Below are 26,225 nucleotides of genomic sequence, written 5' to 3'. Positions count from 1 at the left end.
AAAATTGCTCTTCTATCAGCTTGAATCAGTCGGCCCATTCTCCTCTGACCTCTACCATCAACAAGGCATTTTCTCCCACAGGACTGCTGCATACTGGATGTTTTTCCCTTTTCACACCATTCTTTGTAAACCCTAGAAATGGTTGTGCGTGAAAATCCCAGTAACTGAGCAGATTGTGAAATACTCAGACCGGCCCGTCTGGCACCAACAACCATGCCACGCTCAAAATTGCTTAAATCGCCTTTCTTTCCCATTCTGACATTCAGTTTGGAGTTCAGGAGATTGTCTTGACCAGGACCACACCCCTAAATGCATTGAAGCAACTGCCATGTGATTGGTTGATTAGATAATTGTATTAATGAGAAATTGAACAGGTGTTCCTAATAATCCTTTAGGTGAGTGTAGATAGATATAGATATGACAACAACCCTCATATCAATGACAAAACAATTACATTAACAGTCATGTTACGTTATTTTTAAAATTTTTCCTTTTCTTTTTCATAACTTCTTTTACACACTACTTCTCCGCTGTGAAGCGCTGGTATTCTGCTAGTATAATATACACCTGATCGAATTGTGGTTTTGTATGTATGTGTATGGTTCATTATTGTGTAAGTCTACATTTTGAGCATTGAATGTTGTGAACACGAACAGATTATTGTAGACTCTGATATTTTGCCTGTAGCGTTTGTGGGTTTCATTTTCACCAAACAACAAATCTTTTAATTCTTGCGGATAGGCCTCTTCATTGGGAGGCAACACTACTTTTCCCTAATGGCAACACTACTTTTCCCTGATGGCAACATGAATTAGACAATCTACAAGTCTCAAAGCCTTACAATATCTACATACTTCTGACCTATGTCCATATATTCAATCTCTTTTTGCTGTTCTATTCAATCTCTTTTTGCTGTTCTGTTAGTTCAGAGTAATTTCCTTTTGTTTGTGCTAATGCAATCTTTTTTTTTTTTTTGATACTTTTGAATTTTACTTTTTTAAATTTTTTTTAATTTTATTGATTTTACTGTAATCATTCAATACAAATACATCAATATTTTTACAAAAAAATAGGATTGAAAACAAATCAACACCCACCCCTGAGAAAGAGCATTGCCAACGTACTAAAACTTACTCACCAATTTATTTATTTTTACTAGGCGGATAAAGATAAATGGAGAAGAAATAGAAATGGAGAGAGAATCTACTTCCTCAGTGCTTTAAAAGCTTATTCTAAAATGTTATTGATTTGATCCTGCTAGGTTTTGAAAAAGTTATGCACAGATCCTCTAACTGAGAATTAGATTTTTTCCAATTTCAAATAGTATAAAACATCAGTTGCCCTTTTCCTTGGAATAGGAGAGTTGGGATTCTTCCTGTTTAGCAAACTAAGTCTGCGTGCCAATAGTGTAGTGAAGGCAATCACAGTTTGTTTGTCTTTGTCCTTGTGGTAATGTGACTTACTGGCATTACCAGTAATTAAATAAAATTAGTTAAGTGTCCTCTGCATGGTGTTGAGAGAGGCATTTGTTTGAGGAAAAAAAGGTTAAAGTACAAAAAGGAAACTTGCCTTTTTCCTTTTTATATAATGCAGACAGACGTCTTCTCTGACCTTATTAGCACCTTTTGGAGACTGTCGCAGTGGGTCTCTGGAGAGAGAGCCTTGTCATTGATGGGCCGGGATGGCATTGTCGATCCTCCACTCCTGCACGTGTCTCCCGCGACCTCCTAACGCTAAAGGAGTAAAAAAGTGTGAAGCATTGTAGTATGTGTTTACCGCGGTTTAGAAAAGGGATCCCATGTTTGTAGTTGTCTGGGCTGTAGCTCAGGGAAGGGGGAAAAAAAAAAAAAAAGTCAGTGCGTTCTTTCACTTAAGGCAAAAGGGCAGTCCACATCTCAAAAGCCGGCACAGCTACGTGCGCCGGCTGCTTGAACTTTTATAATACAGTGATTCTGCGCTATATCGCGCTTCGACTTTCGCGGCTTCACTCCATCGCGGATTTTAAATGTAAGCATATCTAAATATATATCACGGGTTTTTCGCTGGTTTGCGGATTTCTGCAGACAGTGGGTCTTTTAATTTATGGTACATGCTTCCTCAGTTGGTTTGCCCAGTTGATTTCATACAAGAGACGCTATTGGAGGATGGCTGAGAAGCTACCCAATCAGAGCACGTATTACGTATTAAATAAAACACCGCAATGATATACGATATGCTTCCCGTGCGGTGCTTCGCATACTTAAAAGCTCTAACCGCACCTATTGATTTTTGATTGTTTGCTTTTCTGTCTCTCTCACTCTCTCAGACATTCTGTGCTCCTGACGGAGGGGGATTTGAGCAGAGGGGCTGTTTGCACAGAGGCCGTTTGCCTAGAGGATACGGACGCTCCTCTCAAAAATGCTGAAAGACTACCTTCACAAGCCCAACAGCAGTATTGATTTTTGATTGTTTTTTTTTTTTCTCTCGCTCTCTCTGACATTCTCCGCTCCTGACGCACACTCCTTTTGAAGAGGAAGATATGTTGCATTCTTTTAATTGTGAGAAAGAACTGTCGTCTCTGTCTTGACATGGAGCACAGTTTTAACTTTTGACTAAAGGGTGTTATTTCATGTCTAGAGGGCTCTAATAATGTTAAAACGTATTTAGAAAGTCGTAAACAGGTTGTCTATTTATAAATCTAATATTTTCGCAGTTAGAGCATAAAGAATCCTACTTTGCGGAAATTCATTTATCGCGGTAGAGACTGAAACAGATTAACCGTGATAAACCAGGGTTTACTGTATTTGGTTTGTGTATGTTTTCACTAGTTTGTGTGTATTTTACTTTTTCATTTGGGACTTTCTGGCAGCACTGTAAATGCTGTATATAGTAGTTTTTTGGGCTCCATTTGATTGCTGTTTTTGTGTGTCCTTTGTGGTATTGGACTGTGTTTCGATATATAGATTCCGCAGGACATTTTTTGTTTTCTTTAAGTGCACCTGTAAATAAAATCTCACTTTATTTTTCAAAAAACCCAACCCTTTTTGTGTCCGTTTCTCCCTGTCTTACACCATCATCCTGGTCACGCTCGGTCTCACATACTAGACACCTAGAGTGTAGGCTGGTGATCCTAATTCCCACTACACGGGGTGTCGCACTTCTCCACTTTTTGCCCATCTGGAAGAACACCACACAGCTGTTGGTTAATTAGGAAGGATTGTGACACCTTGGCTGTCTGAAAGGCACTTAAAAATATTTATCCAGAGTGATGTTGCTGCAGGCCCAAAAACATGTGACCCAGTGAGGCTTGATTGCAGCGTTAACAGATTGGATCTTGCCTTGGAAACATTTTGGACAATTTTGAGTTGAATAATTGTATGTTTTGCGCATATGGAACTCGAATGAATTCTCTGCATTGCTACCTTCCACTTTCTTTCTGATATGTTGAGTGAGAGATCCTTTTCCCATTGTCCTCTTGGATCTTTGAAAAGGAGGGACTGTAAAATAAAAATAAAATATAAAATAAAATGTCCTCGAGACTGAGCAACATTTTTTTTCCCAGCATAGAGGAAGGTGGGCAATGGGGGGGAAAATCGGGCAGGTTCTGTTTGACAAAGTTTCTGATTTGAAGATAGTGAAAGAAATTTGTTGCTAGAAAATTTTAATTTGGAATGTAATTGTTCATAGGATGCACAGCTGTTGTCTATATAAAGATCTCTAAGTAATTTAATCCCAAATGTTTTCCAGATTTTAAAAACTGCATATGTTTGCGTGGGTTGAAAAAGGTGGCTCTCATGCAGAGGTGCCACAGAATTTTATTACTTTCCTATTCTTTAACTTGATCTGCATGTGTATCACACCATTTTTTCCTATTTATTTATTTTATTTTTTTGAGCCTTTCGAATTCCACTGCTACAACAACTGTCCTTTTGCCACTTTGTGTCTGTGCCGCTCACGTGGTGAAGGGGGAGTGGGAGGTCAGAGCGGTTGGATCATCTGTTGGCTTGCTGTTTCTGGTGGGCTGTGTGTTCTGCTTATCATTGTTTTAAGAGCTGGGAGCACATGAAGTGTGTCTGTCAAATGCATTCCAACAACTGGTAGGTTAGATGTCCGTGAACTTGTTTTAAATGTTGTGTCACTGCCTTGTCTCGCGTGATCTTGCGTGACATTAAAGTGTCTCACGCTGGACGTCAAATTGTCTTCCGAGAAGATCACATCTTGTCTCCCTCCCAAGATTTTTTTTTTTTAATAGAGAGTTTGATACTTTGTATGTATGATATAAAAATATTAAACCCTGTAGGATCCAATATTTTGAAATTAAATGGGCTGCCGACAGAAAATGGTATTGCAAATAGTCTATGGTGAGATTATAAAAAATCCTCTAAAGATGAAATTGAGATAAAGGATGAAGGACAATAAAAATTATGTCTTATAGAGGGCAATGCAGTGCTTCTTTTTCTGCCAATTTTTACAACTTTAATGTTCTCCATTTTGATAGCAATATGTTTTAATTGCAAAAAAATGAAAATATAAAGGACAATAAATGGGTAACCAATAGGAAAGCATATGAAAACAGGCTAGTGCTATTTTAAGAGATCCTGTAGATTTAGAATACCACTTCCACCTTTTTTTTTTTTTTTTTAATTGAAATAGAAATATTTATTGTATACCATTTCATTTATATAAAAATCGATTCTATATATTGAACACAAGCATTTATCTACAGTATATTGTATGTCACAGTTCAAGTCACAGGGATACGTTCCAAACCCGCATATAGTAATGATTTTAGGGCATGAACCAGGTTCCTCCTAAATTTATCTTGTGCAGAACATGTACTTAAACCATGCGCACCGTTAACTATTAATGAGTAAAAAATATTAATTCATACCCATATTATTTTTCAGTTAGTTTGTCATTTATACAACTTTAAACACATTTCCTTTTACTGTTGCCTAATTATGTAAAACTGAGAAAACAAAATCATTTTTTTCCTGCTCTGTAGAGGACATGGTGAAGAGTGAGTAGGTGTTTGGATGGGTGGGTGGGTGGATTGATGCATCTTGTTGTGTGGTATTTTTTTTTCCGTTTTTTTTTTTTTCTTCTTCTCAACAAAGACAAAAATTGGGTGCATTGATTGTGCTGTTAAAAGCAACTGCAGTTGAAGTGCTAGTATGACACTTAATCAAATTTAAATCATTCAGTTCAATTCTGAATAGCTTCTTTCACTTTCTATGCAGAGCTGTAGCAATTCCACTTTTTTAAACATTGTAAATGAACGCGGTGCAGATATTTTTGGGAGGTCACCGAGAATTTTCTCAATATAAACACAGGTTTCCTTTAAAAGAATGATTATATGTATACAGTAGTTATAATTAATTATCAATACATTTATTTTAGTATTTTACAAATGTTATGTTTGATATTTTTTCTGATGACAGATGCCCAATTGTTGGTTACTTTAGGATTTAACATGTATAGGAAGTGAAGGCCTATGTAAAGTTGCAAAGCAATGTTTAAATTAACAATGCCATTTTGAAGATTTCCTGGATATTATCCTTATTTATTATCTCACTAGACATTAAGCTCGTTACAATAACGGGCGCTAGAACAGTAGTGCATAAACATTAGTAGGAACAGTCTATATTAAATGGTAAGGGACCTTGTATGTGGCTGTAATATGCATCACTGTATTGTGTGCCTTTAATTTTCTCTCCCAGTAATACTGGTTTGTATTTCCGTAAAATACCTGTAATTTTGTCGGAAAGTAATACAGTGGAACCAAAGTAATTTCCCCCATAGGATTGTATGTAAATACAATTAATCCGTTCCAGATCATATGAACTGTATGTAAATATATATTTTTTAAGATTTTAAGCACAAATATAGTTAATTATACCATTGAATGCACAGCGTAATAGTAAACTAAATGTAAAAACATTGAATAACACTGAGAAAACCTTGAACAACAGAGAAAACTAACACTGCAAGAGTTCACGCTATAGCCTTACGACCCGCTCACTAAAAACACCTTTTTTGATGAGTTTTAAGCACAGGAAAAAAAATGAACAGTTGAAAAATCCGTAATCTAATAAACAACCAGGAAAAGTAACATTGCAACAATGCGCGCGTGCGCCAGTTTGTGTGTGCGTGCGTGCGTGCGTGCATGTCTGTCTCTGTAGCAGGCCTGCATGTGTGTGCGTGAGTGTCTGTCCCCCATGCGGGCCTGCCCGTGTGTGTGTGCGTGCACCTGTGTCTCTCTCTCTCTCTCTCTCTCTCTCTCCACACACAGGGAATGCACAGGAAGAGACTGAACATGTGCCGTGTGGCCCCATGCGCACTTCACCAGAAGACACACACACGGACACTGGACGCACACAAGGGTTTTATTAAAGAGGATGATTCTGAAACCCACTTAATCTAATTTAGGATATTTAGAGGATGTAGCCTATCCTGACTGAAAACTGCTATGGACAGGTCACCAGTCCATTGCTGGGTCCTACCAACAACACTGACCCTAATGTAAAGGCCATTGTGGAATCAACTGTTAAATTAACCTGCATGTATTGGGGAAAAGAAGTTACTGAAGGAAAAATAAATCTGTCATTTTATAGAGCAACATTTTTGTCTCTGTGTAATATTCATTCATTTTTTTTAATCAAATTTTGTGATGGAAGTAAATAATGATTAGCAGCTGAGTTCTTAAGTTCATATCCCAAACCATACCCCCTCACCCCACCCCCCCAAATCTATAATGTGCTTCATACATGAAACAAGAATACAATATAGCATTGACATATAGACATGATACAGAGCATTGCCGCACCCACCACATGACAAACCAACTCTGGATCCCAGATTAGGCCCTGAGTGCAGCCATGCAATGAGTGACACCTCAGCACCACACTAGTTCAGATGGAATTGAACAGTGTGAGGTTTTTTTATGGTGCCTGGGGTACCAATTCTGCCACCAGCCCCCATGTTTTCCCCTGCAGATTGGAGGGCCTACATGCAGGGCTGGATGCAGATTAACGTTATATCCAGGACAGAGCAATTGCAGGTTAAGGGCCTTGGTCGAGGGCCCTACAAAGTAGAGTCACTTTTGGCATTTAAGAGATTCGAACCGGCACACAAGGTAGCTATTAATTAAATTTGCACAAATGAATAAAATAAAGTATTACATCAAATTGACCTCTGACAGACCTGGGGAAAATGAGCTATTGAAACCTTCCTTCCTGGTCTTCCTCATTTCACGTGACAAGCAGAATGAGAACTTATAAATGCAACAAGTGTAACCGTACTGGCACCTTTTATAACTTAGGCAGTGAAGCAACAGTTTTAGTCAAGCAGTGAATTAAAGGGCTTGTTTATACTTCACGCTCCGAACGCGTACGTGCACGCATTATGGCTGCCATGCGTTCCCAGTGTTCATTTGACGCATCCTCTGAGCAGGTCCTCAAATTACCGCAATGCGTGCGCAGGTTGCAGTACCAGCAAATAGTCTGGGTAGTTGCAGTGTGATAAAAGTTGGAATGCGACATACAAGTCTGTGTTTACTATCTACATGTGACAGAAAGCTACTTTGTGGATCCTACGGGATCAATGTGCGCTCTTTGATGTTTGATGAATGGTTCGATGTGGTGATGCATTCATGGTGCTTTTATATTCAAGCATTGCATATTCCTGATCTTAATGACACGATGCATTTTAAAATTCTCACATACCATCTTTTGTGCCTTTTTTTTTTTTTCCCCCCCCTCCTGGTGCTTCCTCCTGATCTGACAGAAGCGGCAAACAGCAATAGATCACCACACACTTACATTTTACAGAAGTCGTAAATTTCGTTTAAATAATGAATACTGTTAATAATTACACACATGGGGGAGACATGGTGGCGGAGCAGTATCTCTGCTGTCTCACAGGTAGTCACGTCGCTGGTATTCCCTGCCTGGAGTTTACGTGTTTTCCTGCTGGGTTTCCACATTGCGCTCCGGTTTCCTTTCAAAGATATGCAGATCTGGTGACACTAAAATGACACTAGTGTATGTGAGTGCTTGTATTCACCTTGCAATGACCTGTTGCCCCATCTAGGGATTGTTTGTGCCTTGTGCCCAATGCTTGCTAGAATTGACACATCCCTGGATTGATGGATTTAAGCATTAAGCATCCTTTTATCATCTCACTGTGATAATCTCGCACTGCCACCTGGTGAATTCTTCCAGATTTGCGTAAAAGCACACGCAAAAGTATAAACAGTAAAACGCCTGTGGAGCAGGAGTGTCCAATGGAGCATGTGTTGTGTCGTGTGAAGTATAAACCTGGCCAAAGAGTAAAGAGCGAGTGCATTTTAGTGAGGCTTAAATAACTGGAGTGTGTAGTATTGAGAAACTAAGAAATGGTGTTTAATTTTTTTTTTATGTAGGATACAATAAGCAATGCTTATCCTCCTGTATAACAGTTATTAATGTCAGTGAGCGCTTGCTGCTTTCACAGTTGTTAAGTAGTAACAATTAGTAGTATTTTTCTAATAGTAAAAAATCAATATTTTTACCCAGGCCAATTTCATATAAAGCTGTGCTACAGGTGTGTTTTTTAACATCAGTATTGAAGATGTGGAACAAAAATATCATTGCCCTTTTCACAGCACTGCATTCACAATTCACCATATTTTAACTAATATACGTATCACCACATCAGAGTCCACACACATAATGGTGGGGGGTGGGGAGCTCATTGTTTTAATACAATTCAATGACATACTTCATAAAACATCTATATCAGGGTTGGCCAACTCCAATCCTGGGGAGCCACAGTGGCTGCAGATTTTTGTTTTAAAACCAGTTGCTTAATTAGAAGCCAGTCCTTGCAAATAACAGATTGTATTTAATTTCATGGCTTGTTAGTGTTTTAACTCAACCATGTCAGTTCATTGTTAAATCATAGATTTTTTTTTCCCCCCATCTCCTATGATACATGTATCATCCAAGTAATATGAAGCCTAATACGGTTCAGTAATTTTCGGTTCTTCATTTTCTCTTCAGTTTTCTTCTGAGTATTTAATTAAACCAAACAGTGAATGATGAAAGCGCACGGGTGGAAATAGAGACAAGATAGATGTAGAACTGCTGGTTCCTTTTGTCATTTGCATCTTATTGCAAATTAAAACAATGAATTCAGCTGTTTAAGTCTAAAATAAGCAATTAAGGGTTCAAATCTTAACAACTAAAATTAACCAGAAAAATGTTACTTGAGCAGTAAGTGCTTCATCAACAATGAATGATTTCTCATGAAACAATTGGGTTGGAACAAAAACCTGAAGCCCTGTAGGACCGACATGGCTTAGCCCTGATTTAAAGGGTCTGTGTCTTAAATAGCAAATAAATTTTAAATGAAGTAGCAAAAACGAATCTCTGTGTTATTAAAAAAAAAAAAAAAAAATCCAGGGACGAGATGTGACTTTTTCAGAGAGGTACTTTCAAGTCCTGCAAGACAAGACTTTGTGCCAAGAGATTTAACCATGCTTGGGGCCGGAAATAAAAGACAGAGTAGAAGACAAAGTAGAACGTTGTTAAGAGGTTCTAAAACGTTGGTGCGATACCCATGCAAAGCAGGTTGGAGATAATGAAAGTACTAAAATTCAAAAGACTCAAAATAAATAAATAAATCGCATTGGCGCTAACAAACAGAAATCATTACTTGCTGAAATAATGGAACAGCGAAAAGAGATATAATATATTGTTCAGATTTAAACTTTAAGTCGGAGACTTGTAGATCGTCTACTTCATGTTGCCATCAGGGAAAAGTAGTGTTTCTTTCCAATGAATAGGCGTATCCATGAGAATTAAAAGAATTGTTATTTGGATAGAACATAAATGAAAAACATCTGGCCATCATGACTGATAATGCCTCCATCTATCTATTATGGAGCTACTTCAAGTTGACCATTTTGAGCATATGCTGACTTTTGTATCACATGCTCCTCTGAAATGTAAGGTGGCCCAAAAAAAAAAAAAAAGATGGCTGCCTTTTTAGGTACACACTGATGTACTTACACTTGGGATTATGATCACCGACAATTTAATTTAAAAAGAATGCTATTTTTAATTATCCCTCACTCAGAATTCCACTTAACCAGCAACTTTCTCTGTGGACTGACAGAAAAACTTCGCCACCAGTCATTCCTTTTGTTTTGCCAAGGTACCTACCCTTTCCAATACACTCTCAGCAGCACTGCATGTAGGCAGTAAGGTTGCTTCTGATGTGGCTGGCATGCAGCATGCTTGTCTGCAACATATCTGCCAGTTGCCCAATCATTTTTAATGTGTGATTATCACGTAGGAATCTGCCGCACTGGATCTTCAGCTGTCCACACAATTGATTTTGATTTGAAGCTGATCTCAGTTAAAGAGGACACACTATTTTATGCAAGATAGTAAAGTGCTTTTTTCATAGAATGCCTTAACATGCACATTAGCAACATCTACTGGATTGGATACCAAAAATGAATATAGGCAAAAATCTACATAGTAATTGAGCAGGATAGATTCACAAGGTCAATCTTCAAGGACAATCAAGTTGTGTTTTTTTTTTTTTTTAAGAATCGATTATTGAATCAGTTAAATGAAAAATAATGATCAATCAGAAAATCAATATTTTTACCCAGGACTATTTCATATAAAGCTGTGCTACAGGTTTTTTTTTTTTTAGAAATCTCTCTATTATAAAATTATCCTGGAAATTATTATAAATATTATCCTGGAAAGCGAAAGCAAGGTGACGATACGTGATGATCTCGGAAGACCTTTAAAAGACCTGCAAGACAAAAGCTACTTGCCACGGAGCATCTTGCGGGGACCGCAAACATGAGACTTGGTGCCAAGAGACTGTCTCAGGGCCGTCTCGCGGGGACGTGGAACATGAGATTCTTGCAAGACATGCCCTACTTACAATAGATATCATATAAGAGCATATCCATCAAAAAACAGTCGTGTAAAAGCATGTAGTACACACAGATCCTATGCTGTCAACACATATAAAGCAGACAATGTGGAGAATAGACACCCAAAGATGTTGGAGAGAAAAAAAGGCAGTTAAGAGATTATGAAACCAGTAAAATTCAAAAGTATTGCAGCGTTCCAGCCAGGTTGCGGCCATTTTTGTTTTAAGTGACTGTTCGGTCCCATTTGTGGGAGGGCGGAGTACAGCACGGAAGACTGATAGCAGGGTACTGATTGATGTGGTAAGGGGGGATTGGAGAGGGTGCTAGAAAGTTGTGTTTGGGGTTGCGAAGTCAGCAATTGTTCAAGTAAAACTTTTGTGACACTTTATCATGTCAGTCGCTACAGTTTCAAAGAAAAGATAGACAAGTTCGCATTACCACAAAACATTTTAACACCTCAATCCCCCAACCCTGTCAAGACCATATGTTAGGCTAACCTGGCTTTTTATGGGGAATGAGACAAAGATTTTGCAGGGAAATACTCATCAAACTGGTTTAAGACACATCCCCCAAATCCTGTCATAAAATTACAAAGAGACAGTCGTAAAGGGGGGGCGCAAACACGAATACCTCTCACCACTTGGTTTGCCTAAATTATAAATAAAGACATACAAAACATTTATCAAGTTATATGCAAAATCCCACATCACAACACCAAAGGAGATTGTGATATGCCATTTGTATTAAAATGTTTACAGTTTACTGTGAGAATAGATTTTGCTATGACAATCCATGAATCACAGGGAGAAACATTAGAAAAGGTCAGATTATTTATTAGAGAAACAAACACTATTCACTCCAAAAAATATTGTTTTTAATGAAGCTTTAAAGTAAAAGTGCAAATAATGAAATTCAAACAATTCCAAAGAAAAAAAAAATGTAAAATTGTATATCCGATTAACCAAACACGGGTTGGCGAGCGAAGCGAGTGGGGGCAACGCCCCCTAGTGTATGTGTGTGTGTATAAAATATAGTAATGATAATAATATAATGATAAATCCTTAAGTCACATTGGTTATTAGGTACTTGTGGCTCAGCAAGAGAAATTCCTGATAGTGTCAATTCTTTTTGACACGGTGTATGCCCACTGCTTGCTACAACAAATCACAAGTTGGAGTGAGAGAGAGAAAATTGCATAAAATTGTAAGAGTGTATTAATTGCACCTGTTGTTGTGTTGTGTATATATTGAAATGCCATTTAGCAAGGATGCTTGCCTGGATCACCGTATTACGGCCAGTAATAAGGTGTTTGTTTTTTTTTTTTAAGTAAATCGCTTATTTCAAAATTAAAGATTTTTCATATTTTTGTTTTAGCTGTTCAAAAATATAGTCAAAAATGAGAGAGAAATGCAGCTGTTCTGGTGTGCATGCATAATTTGCTGTTTTTGCTTTCTGGACTTGCAATGTAATTTGGTTGTACAGCAAGCTCAATAACTTTGTTCAAAGAAATAACTTAATTAATAATTTCATAGGTGCCCAGAACAAATTGTGTACCTTCTCTGTAGTAGTTGTGCTGTTGCTAAATAAAATTAATGATCTGATAATGCCAATCTTCTTATTGTGAGTGAAGGGAGTGAAATGGTACATAATTCTAAAATAAGTGTTGTGTCATGAGAGCTGTTTTCCAAAAACAGCCATGACTAGTTTGGTGGAGAAAAATCAAAAAATGTAATTTTTGTTTTTCTTTTTTGAGTGAGTAGATAACTTGGTGTGAAAGTGTATTCTGTTATCAAGCTAAGTTTCATTCCAGATTTGGTCCTGAAAGTACTGTTGACATTGGCTTATGATTTAACTAAAAAGGTAGGTTAGTTGAACTACATTATTTGTTCTTAAATGTTTGTTTTAAATTTTAGTTGAATGATTGATACAAACTGTCAAGATGATGACAGATTTAGTCGATATATGGTAGGTGATGGATGAGACACACTGACTTACCTACATCATATTGCCTTTGTTAAGTAGAAAGATTTTCATTTGTGGATAGATGCATTTTATTGCGATATTTGAATTTTATCATTAACAACTATTTTCTCATTAGTTTATGTACAAAATATATGGAAATCAATTTTGAGCCAGTAGGGCCACTAATATAGCCCATGTGATGGTAAAATCACTAAAAAATATTTAAGTGGCAACTAAAGGCCTGCTTAAGTCATCTAAAAGATATTCATCCTCCCACTAGCAGACCAGTGAGCACATTTTATCATTTTAAATTGTTTTTTTTTTTCTTTGCAGAGCTGTTGGCTTTTTTCATTAACACTACCAGATTGAGCATTCATTTAAGTATGGGACAAGACCTGTTCACCTACACTATAAATACAAAACCTGCATCTATCTGCGCTTAAAGATGGCTGCTGTAAAGAAAGGTAAGGTATTCAGTTGATTCGAAAGGGTTTTTATTTTTTTATTTTTTTTATTAAGAGTAAAGTTGCTTTGAATCCAGTAAATATCTCTCATTTATTCTGATTTGTAGATATATGTGATTTATGATTTTTGAATAAGAAAGTATTTTATTAACGCACTTATTTGAAAGTATGGATAATGATGACTTTTTAGTATGAAAGTAAATGAGCCTTAATGGAGTCTTGCTAAGCTGGCCTGGAAACTGACCTGCAATTTCATTTTCATGTTGATTGGTTACTGTAATTTTTTTTTAACTCCTGGTCCACTTTTTCAGGCACAGGTTTTTTTTTTTTTGGTTTGGTTTTTTTCCCCTCCCCTTGCTTTAACCCCCTTGGATTAAGGATGGAAATTGCCAGTAACACTACAATGCAATATTATCTTGATAGCAAAGCTAATGCTTTTGGTACACCATCTTTTAAACTACATTTGTTATGTATATACTAATAATACATGAAGTATAAACACTTACCCACAGTGCAAAAGAGAGAAATGAGTAGCCAGTGTAACAATGTCAATAGTGAATTATTGCTTACTTTAACTGTGGTCTAAGGGAGTTAAAAGCTGGGGAAACATTTCTATGTTATTAACTGTGAGAATTCCTTCTTAGTAAAATTACAGATTTTATTTTTAAGCAATAGTGTAAAGCATTGATCATTAATAATGCATATATCCTGTCTCTCAGGTTTTCTTCAAACCATCATTACTAATCTATTCTCTAGCTCATTGTGTATCTCAATGCATGTCCTGATTGATCTGTGGTGTTTTTTTGTAGATTTGTTAATGTAAATGCACTGCAGTCTATGAAATTGTATCTTTGTAGCATTTGCCAATTCAGCATCTTGCATAAATTTAGACTCCCTTAAATGCTTTTAATTTTTGACACATTCTCCCAACACGCTACATTATACTTTTAGACAATAAAGGCAGTGAATGATCTCTGACTTTGCATAGCTATTACACAGTGAATATGTTTCCACACATTTAATCATTTTCATTGTCTCTAAAAGCTAATGTAAAATAGTTCTATACAACATAAAGCCACAGTTGTTTTGTTTAAATTTCCACCAAGACTCATGGGTCATTTGCTATGCTTTATCAGCTGAGGGTTTATCTTGGCTGGTTTGGTCTTGATCCACTGTTAGTGTGCCTCAAAGCTACAGACTGCAACAGCACTAAACCAATTGTTAGACTTAGTCTTGTTGCTGTAAATACATACTAAGTCCAGATGCAGTGTGCTTTTTGGAGCTGTTTAGAAAAGGTGGACACCAGAAGTCACGTCAGAGGTGTTGAAGTTGTCTATCTTCTGGTCTGCAAAGAGAGGAAGAGAAACAGTATCCGTTAACAGTGCCCTTTGTTGTTCTGGCAGGAAATTACTATTATCTGAGCCTTTTCAGCTGCCTCCAATGCACATGTGACATTTTTATACATGGTCCCCCTATATTCAGGGGCTTAAAGTATTTGGACATCCATCCATTATCCAAACTACAGGGTCACGGGGGTCTGCTGGAGCCAATCCCAGCCAACACAGCGCAAGGCAGGAAACAAACCCTGGGCAGGGTGCCAGCACACCGCAGGGCACACACCCACACACCACGCACACACTAGGGACAATTTAGAATCGCCAATGCACAAACTTACATAATCATAAATACAATTTTCAATATTTGGTTGAAAATCCTTTACAATCAATACATTTTTGAAGTCTGGAACCCATTGCAAACTCCAAGCGCTGGCTTTCCACCTTAGTGATACTTTAAAAGGCCTTTACTGCAGCTGTCTTGAGTTGCTGCTTGTTCTTTGGACTTTCTGCCATTAGTTTTGTCTTCAGCAAGTGAAATGCATGTCCAGTTGGTTTGAGGTCCATTGATTGACTTGGCCATTGAAGATTATTGTACTACTATGCCTTGAAAAGCCCTTGGTTTGCTTTGTTTTTTTTTTTGGGGGGGGGCCTATTGTCCATCTGTACTGTGAAGCCTCATCCTATCGGTTTTGCAGCAATTGGTTAAATTTGAGCAGGTAGTATAGCCCTATACACTTAAAAATTCATGCTGCTACTTCTGTCACCAGTCACATCATCTATAAGTGTAGGCGACTGACTTCTGTTCGCAGGCATGCATGATCAGACCCTAAAACTGCCTACACCATGTTTCAAGTTTATGTGGTATTCATCGGATCACGAGCTATTTCTCCTCTTTGCCGTACTCCTCTTTCCAACGTTCTGATATATATCTTAGTTTTCTTTGTCCAAAGAAAATTTTTCTATTGCAGAACAGGCTTTTAAAAAAATGTTTCCTGGCAAAATCTAATCTGTCCTGAATAGTTAATGAAATAATTACGGACCTGCTTCCACCTGGCTGTGGAACAGCTTGTCGATCAAATGTACAAACACTTTTAAGGCCCTGGAAATATGGGGCACTATGCAGAAAAATGGCCGTTATTCCTAAATGACTCATACAATATTTTTAGTAAACCTCCTAAATTTAAAGCAGAAAACTTGCGCTTCATTCACATAGTGATTGCTTCATTTCAAATCCATTGTGGTGGCGTACAGAGCCATAATTATGAAAATTGTCACTGTACAAATTCTGTATATACCAACATGAATTTAACCTTTAATCTTTAATAAAGACAAAGTTGGCATCCCTAATGAAGAAACAGCTTGGCTGCTGGTTTGGAAAGTACACATTGAAAGATGCTACCAGTTTCTTACATGAGGTATTCATTTGGAGTAACATGGAAGTACCTTTGTAGGTGTCCTTTAGATATAAAATATGATCTACCTCACTATGCATCATATAGAGGGTGTGATGAGACATTCTTTATGAATATTGTCCAGACTCTGACAAGATATTATTTACTTTGCTTTGGTGAATGTTGGTTTAATTTGATTATTCGGAAAAGTTGGGCACATCATGAATGTCAATTGTCGACTCTTGTGTTATCTATGTAATTGGGGAAATGGATTACAGCAAAATCAGAATAAGACACAACCCAGGACACAGTGAGACACACACATATATTTAAACTCTATGAACATCACATAATAAAATAAAGAGCCAGGATGGACCCACTTCGGCTAGTGGTCACTTGTACATTAGATTGAGAAGTGGTGATATATGTGATTAACCATGTACGTATGTTGCATGGAAAAGTATGAGATACTGCTAAATAATGCCAACATTACTCCCCATCCCACATATGCCAAGGTCCCAGGGTGTGCACCCCAGGTTACCCTGATAGTAGACCCACCCAGGAGTTGCAGAGAGACAGTTATACTTCAGATATGATTTTACTAATGTTTACCTAACATCCTTATTTCATGATTTCAGGTCCCTTTTATTCACTCGAAGTGAATAACATTTATAGTAATGACAGGGACACTTATTTCAATCTAATGTAGCTTAACAATTGCTATTTTAATTATTTTAAATTAGGATATATGGTACTTTTTCACTGTGCTCTTTTTGTGCTAATCTTGTTCAGCTGTTCCCTGCAACAACTCTTACACGTGAGAATCATCTCCTGTTAGTACTGTACTTTGCAGTTTGGTCATGATCCACAGCTTGTATGACACTGTCTCCGGTACACTGTGGCTGACTCCTTGTGTTTGACTCCAGACCATATTGCATTATTACAGTTAGTAATCTTAATTCTTAATGTTGCCCAAGGAATTTAATTGTAAAGCACAAGTTTACCAGTTTAGTTTGCACCACTGATACACTATGCATCCCCAACAGTCCTTTAAACTTTATCCATCCTACAATAACATTTCAGCCTGCTTAATCAAAGCTTACAGTTGAAAGATCCAGTGTCAGTCCTAATAGCACTGAGCCCAAGGTAGGATGCAATACCAGTCCAGAGCAGGGCACATACAAAGGCACACTTGTCTGTTAAATAACCTAACATGCACTTATTTGTGCTCGCTCCCTTTTTGCATGGGGTTATACCTAATAACGTGCTCCAGTTTTTCTCTCACATTCTGACACTGAGTGATCTGGGATTGGAACCATTGTGTCAAAGTTTTGTTGACTTGTGATTCAGAATTTGCTTTGGGTAAATGACTAAATATAAATATTTTGAGGTTAATGTTACTTAGAGGTATTGTTGAAATATAAAAGGCATTATAATAAAAATGTTGGAGATATAGATCTGCAGTGGCTCTTGTCATAGGAGCCAACAGCACCGTCTGTTTTGATTGAGCTTAAAACTTGCTCGGTGCCTGTGAATTAGCGAATAGCCTGTGTCATATTTACACTTCAACAAGTAGTTTTTGAAAGCAGAATAAGACACCCCCACTTCTGTGCACTGTTGCCATAGAAGAGGGCAGGAACTAACACCCACAGCCTTCTGCATGGAAGCAAATTGAATATTTATGAAAAGCTTTACATTTAAAATGGCTTATGTCTTTGCGTGATCCATGCCTTGTTTCTTTCTTTCTTTCTTTCTTGCAACCCTGCTGGCAAGTAATATTTAGTTCATAAGTGATTCCTTCTCTCACGAATTTCAGTAATGAAGTGGCTCAATACTTGTCATTTCAGGTCACTGTAGTAGGTGTATAATATAACCTTTCATTTTTCTTAAACACATATAGTAAACTAGGTTTCTAATAGAGTAATTTTACAAGGGCATTTGCTCAGAAAAGACACTTGTAATGAAGATGTTTATCTTTAGCATCTGAATCTGTGGCAAAGCAGATTATAAACGGGTGGAATTGTGGTGTGTGTGTGTGTTTCTTTTTCCATAAACTTTGCTAATGTACATACCATTTTCTTTTGGGTGGAGGTGCTTTGTGTACAAAGGATTGATTATATAATATATATTTAATCTATATATATATTCTATGATATATAATAATTCTTTAATATATACTATTGTGGCAGATGGTAGGGGGTCCAGTCGGGATGCCTGGAGGGTCTAAGAGAGGAGCAATACCTTTCCTTGGCCACGAGAGCTTGGGCGGAACTTGGAAACTCAACCCAATTGGGGCCCATGGTCACCGCCAGGGGGCACCCGGATACTTGTGGAGCCCTGGAAGGCAGTGCTTCTGCCACACGTGGAAGTGCTGCCGGACCAGGGATGGTGTATGCCCGGAGTGCTTTTGGGTGCTAGGGCAGCACTTATGCCACACTGGGGAGTGCTGCCAGAAATCCATCGAGCACCTGGAGCACATCCGGGGAAGATATAAAAGCGGCCGCCTCACTCCATTCCAGGAGCCAGAGTTGTGTGGAAGTGGACAGAGCTTGTCTGGGAGAAGTTGGAGGCGAGAAGATAGGAAGAAAGGAGTCTAAAGGACTGTATTTGAGGATTACTGCACTGGGGCTTGGGTGTGTAAATATGGGTGTGCAATTAAAACGTGTGTGTTTTTTAAAACGTTCTGTGTCTGCCTGTGTTTGCTGGCTCTGAGCCTTTCCACACTAATATATATAGAGATAGATATATAGAGAGATAGAGAGAGAGAGCGAGAGAGATAGATAGAGAGAGAGAAGAGAGATAGATAGATAGATAGATAGATATCCTTTTTTTTTTTTTCTTTCCACCCTGGGCCTACGCTACACGCCACAAACTGTTTCTCTGCAGCTTGTGTTGTGAAGAGGGGGGCTGAACACACCCCAAGGAGATGAGTTCGCTCCTCCAAAACCCCTTCTGAAATGGTGATACAATGAGAAACAAATGCAGTTTTGTATATTTTTTTTTTTTTATAAAAACATCTTTGCTTGATCGGTTACTGGCTTGCTGCTGTGCAGGGTGATTTGCATCTCGCGTGGAGCTATGAACATTTAAACACCTGTACAGCAGCTGTACTTTTGTCTCACTGCCTTGTCTCTCTCTTCTCACCCAGACATCCTCGGCTCTTGTTGGTGGTCCCACTCCTGAGGCACGTCCCTATGATGAGGAAGATTTTCTGTTCTTTTAATTGAGAGACAGAACTGTCCTTCCGACTACACACTGAGCTTGAGTCCCTTCTGAAAGAGACTTAGGTTTGTTTGAAGTGTTTGAATAACGTTTCTGCCGCTGAAATCTCCTGGGTATCTGTGCAACTGTGTTACCCAAACGTGACAGTGTATGTGGATTTTACTTTCACTAAACAACGAATCTTTTAATTCTCATTGATACGCCTCTTCATTGGGATTTAGCAGTACTTTTCCCTGATGGCAACACGAATTAGACAATCTACAAGTCTCCAACTAAAGTTTAAATCCAAACAATATATTCGATCTCTTTTTGCCATTATTCCACCAAGTAATAATTTCCGTTTGTTTGCGCAAATACAATTTGTACTATCATTTTTTTGAGACTTTCGAATTTTCATACTTCCATTATATCTAACCTGCTCTGCATGTGTATCCACCCACGTTCCACTTTATCATCTACTCTTTGTCTTTTATTTCCGGTCACGGGCGTGGTTAAATCTCTTGGCACAAAGCCTTATCTCGCGGGATGTGAAAGTGTCTCTCTTCAAAAGATCACGTCTCATTGCGGGATAAAATATATATATTTTTAATAGATTAAATTTGATTTATAAATATTACACAAGTTTACTCGGTAACGCTATTTCTGAAAACTCTCTGGTCGCTACATTCCCTTCCTTGCTTCGCCACGGGATTCACGTCTCCCTGCTGATAACTACAGCCTTTTTATTTAATCCACGGCTTCTCCGCTGTTTTATTGTTCATTTATTACGATTATAGTTATTGTGTAGGTATTTTAGACTTACTTTACATTGTTCAGGTACCCATTTCCTTTATCATTTCAACCGTACTCCCATTAACATGTCTATCGAGGTGATCACCATCGATCAAAGAACTGTCACTTACCAAGTGGTTTCCATGCCCAGAGATGGCACCTTCCTTTTCCATTCTCTTTGTTACATATTGCACGGCCATATCAGGCTCACTCTTGATATCCGGAGGAAACATTGTGTCTTATGTATTGAATGACTGGGACAGGTTCAAAGTGTGGACTGTTGACGGTACAGGAGATAATACTACACAGGATCACTATAAGAGTGAAATGCTTAAGCCCTTCACCTATGGATCTGCATGTGAGTTGATGGCTGCCGCTAAATTGTTCGGTTGTCGCTTTCAAGTGTACCGAAATGGCCAAATATTTTACACCTTTCGACAACCGCCAATGCCTCTTAAACATCTTCGATTGACAGGTGACAATTTCAGTAGTGGACACTTTGATGTTTATGAATGTTTAAACTCTCAAAAGCTGGATGTGATTTTATCGATGAAACCGGTTGTATACGTACAACGCTTGACAGATGCCGAATGTCTCTTCAACACAAGTCCTACAAATACTGTCATAATTGAAACAAACCATGAAACTCAAACCGATTATGACAGCAGTAATCCAAGCTGTGAGATTTGAAACAAGATTACTGTTCACGTGACCAACTGTACGTTGCATGCTCAAGAGTAAGCTCAGCGCACAACTTGGTGATATTACAACCGGAGGGCCGAACTCTAAATGTGGTATACAAAAAGATCCTTAACAAATAATTATTGGTATATTTTTTCCCTCAGGTTAAAAAGGTTTACTTTTCTTAAAAATTTTAAGGCAGTACTTTCTCCGCTGTGAAGCGCGGGTATTTTGCTAGTCAGCAGTATAAGAAAATAGTAAAGATCTTTCAGCATTTCACCCTTTCACTGTTAATGTACATTTCTATAATATAACTGCTGTTACATTTAAACACACCAACTATTAAAGAATATATGACACAGTCTTGCAAGAATTTGATGGTGTACATTTTAAACAAACATGGTAGACAAGTACTGTGCAGCATGTTCATTTAAAACTGTGTAAAGATTATACAGTACATTCTATGATTTCATTTCTCAAGTCCAGTCATCCATACTTGTAGTAAAATTGACTTGTGTGTAAATGGTACGGTCAGATTTTTATTTAGATTTGAGCTAGTAATACCTAATGAATTTCTTAATCGGATATCATCAGAGAATTATTGGAATTTCCATAGAAATAACCACCAAAATACATTATAGAAATACTGCATAAAGCAATTAGATAGATACTTTATTAATCCCAAGGGGAAATTCACATAAAATGCATTGGGTATTCAGTTTGTATATAGAAGACATTGGTTTGATGAAGATTGTTCAAATTTATACTGGTATTAGTTAATAACTTGCCGTTTTGTATTTTGAGTTATTTTTAGCATTATGGGCAAATCCCAAGAAATAACCCCCCTTAAAATAAGCCTACCTGTCATTAGGTATTCAGTTATTATCTAAAAGAAAATGGTATAGTAAAAATTGCTCAGTTTGCAGGAATTATAGCCTAACATTTTGTCTTTCACCTGCATATTGCTGCATTATGGAAAAAAATTCTGAAAAATCACTCTCTACAGTTAGTGTGTACAGACCTATAAAGTCTTTTTAAGTGCATTTGGAATTCAAATGTCCATTGCCATTCGTTACATTTTAACTGAGAAAGCACTAGTTATTCCTTCATTTATTTCACAGTTTTGTAAAAAGGCACCTAGAAGAAAAAAACCTTAGACATCAAGGTTGGATTGCACAATCCTATACTTTTCAGTATGTATGTTATTTTTTATGTGCAGATGACCTGATTGTGAATCGCCAAACTGCAGTGTCCTGGGTCACTGGAAGTACATTTTTCTAAGCCTGTTTCTCTTAAAAGCAATACTTTTTAACCACGCCTGCAGACAAATGAAGTACTAAGATGACTCCTGTTGAAAGCATTCATGTGGACCTACTTATTGTACATTGTATGAACTTAAGATTATTTGTTTAAATTTCACATAATAGTACCATGTCTAACTTGGCAGGTGGGCCTAAACCAACCGTAAATGGAGATTAGGAGTTTGCAATAAATATTATTGTATAAAGGAGAGTGCTTTGTTTATAAACGTAAGAGAGATGATGCTTGTTGCAGAATGTTTCAGTACTTTTTTCTGATAATGTAAAATGCGTACTAATTTGCTGATAGATTGCAATTGTGTTTTTATGTTTGCAGCGGACTGGCACCCTGCCCAGGGACGCTAACTGCATTGGATCTAATGTTGTTTAAATTGGGTTGAGCACTTGAAACCATTAATTAGTTTTGGCAGGCCTGAAAATGTTGTGTTGTAGGGCTCAGCTTTATCATTGTTACTGGCTTAAAGTTGTTATTCAAGTTCAGTCTGCTAATGTCTACTAGACACAAATATTTATAAACCAATTGGAAACATTTCTACTTGGTGTGTGTGTGGTGTTGTGTTTTTTTTTTTTTTTCTCCTCTAGAGATGCATGATATATCGGAAACTGTATTGTTATCGGCCGATGTTCATTAAAAATGATGACATCTTAATCAGTCAGATGTGTACATTTAAACCAGTACTGCCAACCGATATAATTCGGGCTTATCAACATTGTCAGTTCACTAAAAAATTTAATGTTGCTTTCATTGTTCGGTGAGGAACACATTAAGTTGCAGAAAAACATGCATGCAAGCACAGCCCCTTGTGCTCATTATTTAAAAAAAAAAAAGCTTTACTGACAGGAGCACTACACGCATTGTTTACTGATTGGGCAGATATCGTTCGTAAAGCAACGTGTCAGCCGTGTGGTCATATTTTTCTGTGAAAAATGAAGACAACATACTGTAGTTGCTATCTGCTCTGCCTGCAAAAATGAGATAATGCGAGGGGACTTTAGAATTAAATCTTAAAATACCACAAATTTAATTACCCATCTGAACAACCACTGTAATGAATTATACATGGAATTTTAGCAACTAATGCTACCAAAATGAAAGTTAAATCGGACGCTAGCGGTAGATTCATACAGCATACCCTTCAGCATATGAAGACATTTCCTCAAGACCGCTCCGGAGCTAAAGGCATACAGTGGTACTTGAAAGGTTGTGAACCCTTTAGAATTTTCTATATTTCTGCATACAGTAAATATCAGGATGACCTAAAACATCAGATTTTCACCAAAGTCCTAAAAATAGATAAAGAGAAACCAGTTAAACAAATGAGTCAAAAATGGTATACTTAGTCATTTATTTATTGAGGAAAATGATCGAATATTACATATTTGAGTGTCAAAAGTATGTGAACCTCTAGGATTAGCAGTTAGTTTGAAGGTGAAATTTGAGTCTGGTGTTTTCAATCAATGAGATGACAATCAGGTGTAAGTGGGCACCCGGTGTTATTTAAAGAACAGGGATCTATCAAAGTCTGGTCTTCACAACACGTTTTTGGAAGTGTATCATGGCACGAACAAAGGAGATTTCTGAGTACCTCAGAAAAAGAGTTGTTGATGCTCCATCAGGCTGGAAAAGGTTACAAAAGCATCTCTAAAGAGTTTGGACTCCACCAATCCACAGTCGGACAGATTGTGTACAAATGGAGGAAATTCAAGACCATTGTTACCCTCTCCAGGAGTGGTCGACCAACAAAGATCACTCCAAGAGCAAGGAGTGTTAATAGTTGGCGAGGTCACAAAGGACCCCAGGGTAACTTCTAAACAACTGAAAACCTCTCTGACATTGGCTAATGTTCATGTTCATGAGTCCACCATCAGGAGAACACTGAACAACAATGGTGTGCATGGCAGGGTTGCAAGGAGAAAGCCAGTGCTCTCCAAAAAATAATTGTTGCTCGTCTGCAGTTTGCTAAAGATAACATGGACAAACCAGAAGGCTATTGGAAGAATGTTTTGTGGACAGATGAGACCAAAATAGAACTTTTTGGTTTAAATGAAAAGCATTATGTTTGGAGAAAGGAAAACCCTGCACTCCAGCATAACCTTATCCCATCTGTGAAACGTGGTGGTGATAGTATCATGGTTTGGGCCTATTTTGCTGCATCTGGGCCAGGACGGCTTGCCTTCTTTGATGGAACAATGAATTCTGAATTATCCAAGAATTCTAAAGGAAAATGTCAGGACATCTGTCCATGAACTGAATCTCAAGAGAAGGTGGGTCATGCAGCAAGACAATGACCCTAAGCACACAAGTCGTTCTACCAAAGAATGGTTAAAGAAGAATGAAGTTGATGTTTTGGAATGGCCAAGTCAAAGTCCTGACCTTAATCCAATTGAAATGTTGTGGAAGGACCTGAAGCGAGCAGTTAATGTGCGGAAACCCACCAACATCCCAGAGTTGAAGCTGTTCTGTACGGAGAAATGGGCTAAAATTCCTCCATGCCGGTGTGCAGGAATGATCAAAAGTTGCCGGAAATGTTTAGTTGCAGTTATTGCTGCAAAAGGGGGGTCACATCAGATACTGAAAGCAAAGGCTCACATACTTTTGCCACTTACAAATGTGTAATATTCAATCATTTTCCTTAATAAATAAATGACCAAGTATAATATTTTTGTCTCATTTGTTTAACTGGTTTCTCTTTATCTACTTTTAGGACTTGAGTGAAAATTTGATGTTTTAGGTCATATTTATGCAGAAATATAGAAAGTTCTAAAGGGTTTGCAAACTGTCAAGCACAACTATAGTTGTAGTTATGTGTCTGGAAATAAAGACCACTGTGGATATCTTATTTAAGATTAGGTCTGTGCTGCCTATATATATATATATATAAATATATATATATATATATATATATAAATAAATAAATATATAAATAAATAAATAAAAATATATATATATATATATATATATATATATATATATATATATATATATATATATATATATATAATATAATATAATATAATATAATAATATATATATTGTGTACGAAGTTGGCTCCTCAGTTCTGAAATAGCAGTAGTAGTATTCTCACATGTACAGAGTATGATTAGTTGTAATAGCTGTTTTTCTTTTGTCATTATGGCATACCATGCTTTTTGTTTGTTTTTTTTTTTTTTCTCTTCTCTCCAGTCTAACTTTTCTACTTGTATCTGCTTTTAACAAATAAGCACTTTTATTTATTTATTTTGTAGCCTCAAAAACAAAGTCTGGCAAGGTGCGCTTTTCAGAGGAGTCCGCTGCTGCCAGCCATGTACATTTTGATGAAAAGCTGCATGACTCTGTAGTCATGGTAATACCACAGACAGATGGAAACTTTCTGGTGAAGGTGAGCTAATATGGTTTGTTGTATTGGGGCTACCATTAACTGATCATACTTTTAATTCCACTATATTTATTAACGATTTCTATATACCCATTCATTTGCATGTATTGTGTAAAACATTTTTGCATATTTATAAGTTCATACTTAAGATGGAATTAATATTAAACAGCAAACTTTTGTATCTTCAAGAATTCACATAGTGCTTTGCAATATTGAATATATAGGTCCTGTCCCACTGGGCCATGCTAGATTGTTACTTTTGTTATTGTTAATTTGTCTTACTTTTAAAACGTTGAATGCTGTAGATTTTTTTTTTTTTTTTTACACTTTGGTAATGTTTATTCACAGTCATTTAATAATAAGCCTTTTCTCACTTTTCATTGTTGATGTATTTTCTGATGGCTAGGTGCCAGAGGCGAACAATTCTGTGACATCCCATTTGTAATTAATGTATACATTTCAAATCCTGATTTTGCTGTACTGTTGTGTAGAATTTTCTATCTGAACAGGAATGTAGTGCAAATTTATCTCCCCTTTAATTTTAGCATAAATACACTACAATATCACTTTTTAATAATTGCATTGCAAGCACATGCACCTATGCAAACACACTCTTGAGAAATATGTAAGTAACTTAAAATGACCCAAAGTACATGTTTAAACTTTGGGAGAAAACCAGTATCCCCACTGGTAGACATTTGATCTGTCTACAGACGGTGTGGTGCTCTTTGTTCTTTAAAGGCCAGTGCCTTATGTATCTATATCTCGAATGCTCATCTTGCA

The 26,225-nt window shown here is 37.3% G+C and overlaps 1 protein-coding gene across 1 annotated transcript in view; it reads left to right on the top strand.

Moving 5' to 3' along the window:
* c4h20orf27 (chromosome 4 C20orf27 homolog) overlaps window positions 1-26,225 on the top strand; it is a 97,387-nt gene that overhangs the window by 43,510 nt on the left and 27,652 nt on the right. The window contains exons 2-3 of the mRNA XM_039751955.1: window positions 13,214-13,344; window positions 25,312-25,445. Coding sequence (XP_039607889.1) covers window positions 13,326-13,344; window positions 25,312-25,445 — 153 coding nt within the window. The 5' untranslated portion in view covers window positions 13,214-13,325. The remainder of the gene's footprint in view (window positions 1-13,213; window positions 13,345-25,311; window positions 25,446-26,225) is intronic.

Source organism: Polypterus senegalus, chromosome 4 (assembly GCF_016835505.1).
Source record: "Polypterus senegalus isolate Bchr_013 chromosome 4, ASM1683550v1, whole genome shotgun sequence".
NCBI classification, from domain to species: domain Eukaryota; kingdom Metazoa; phylum Chordata; class Cladistia; order Polypteriformes; family Polypteridae; genus Polypterus; species Polypterus senegalus.
This window is presented reverse-complemented; position numbering and strand designations above follow the sequence as displayed.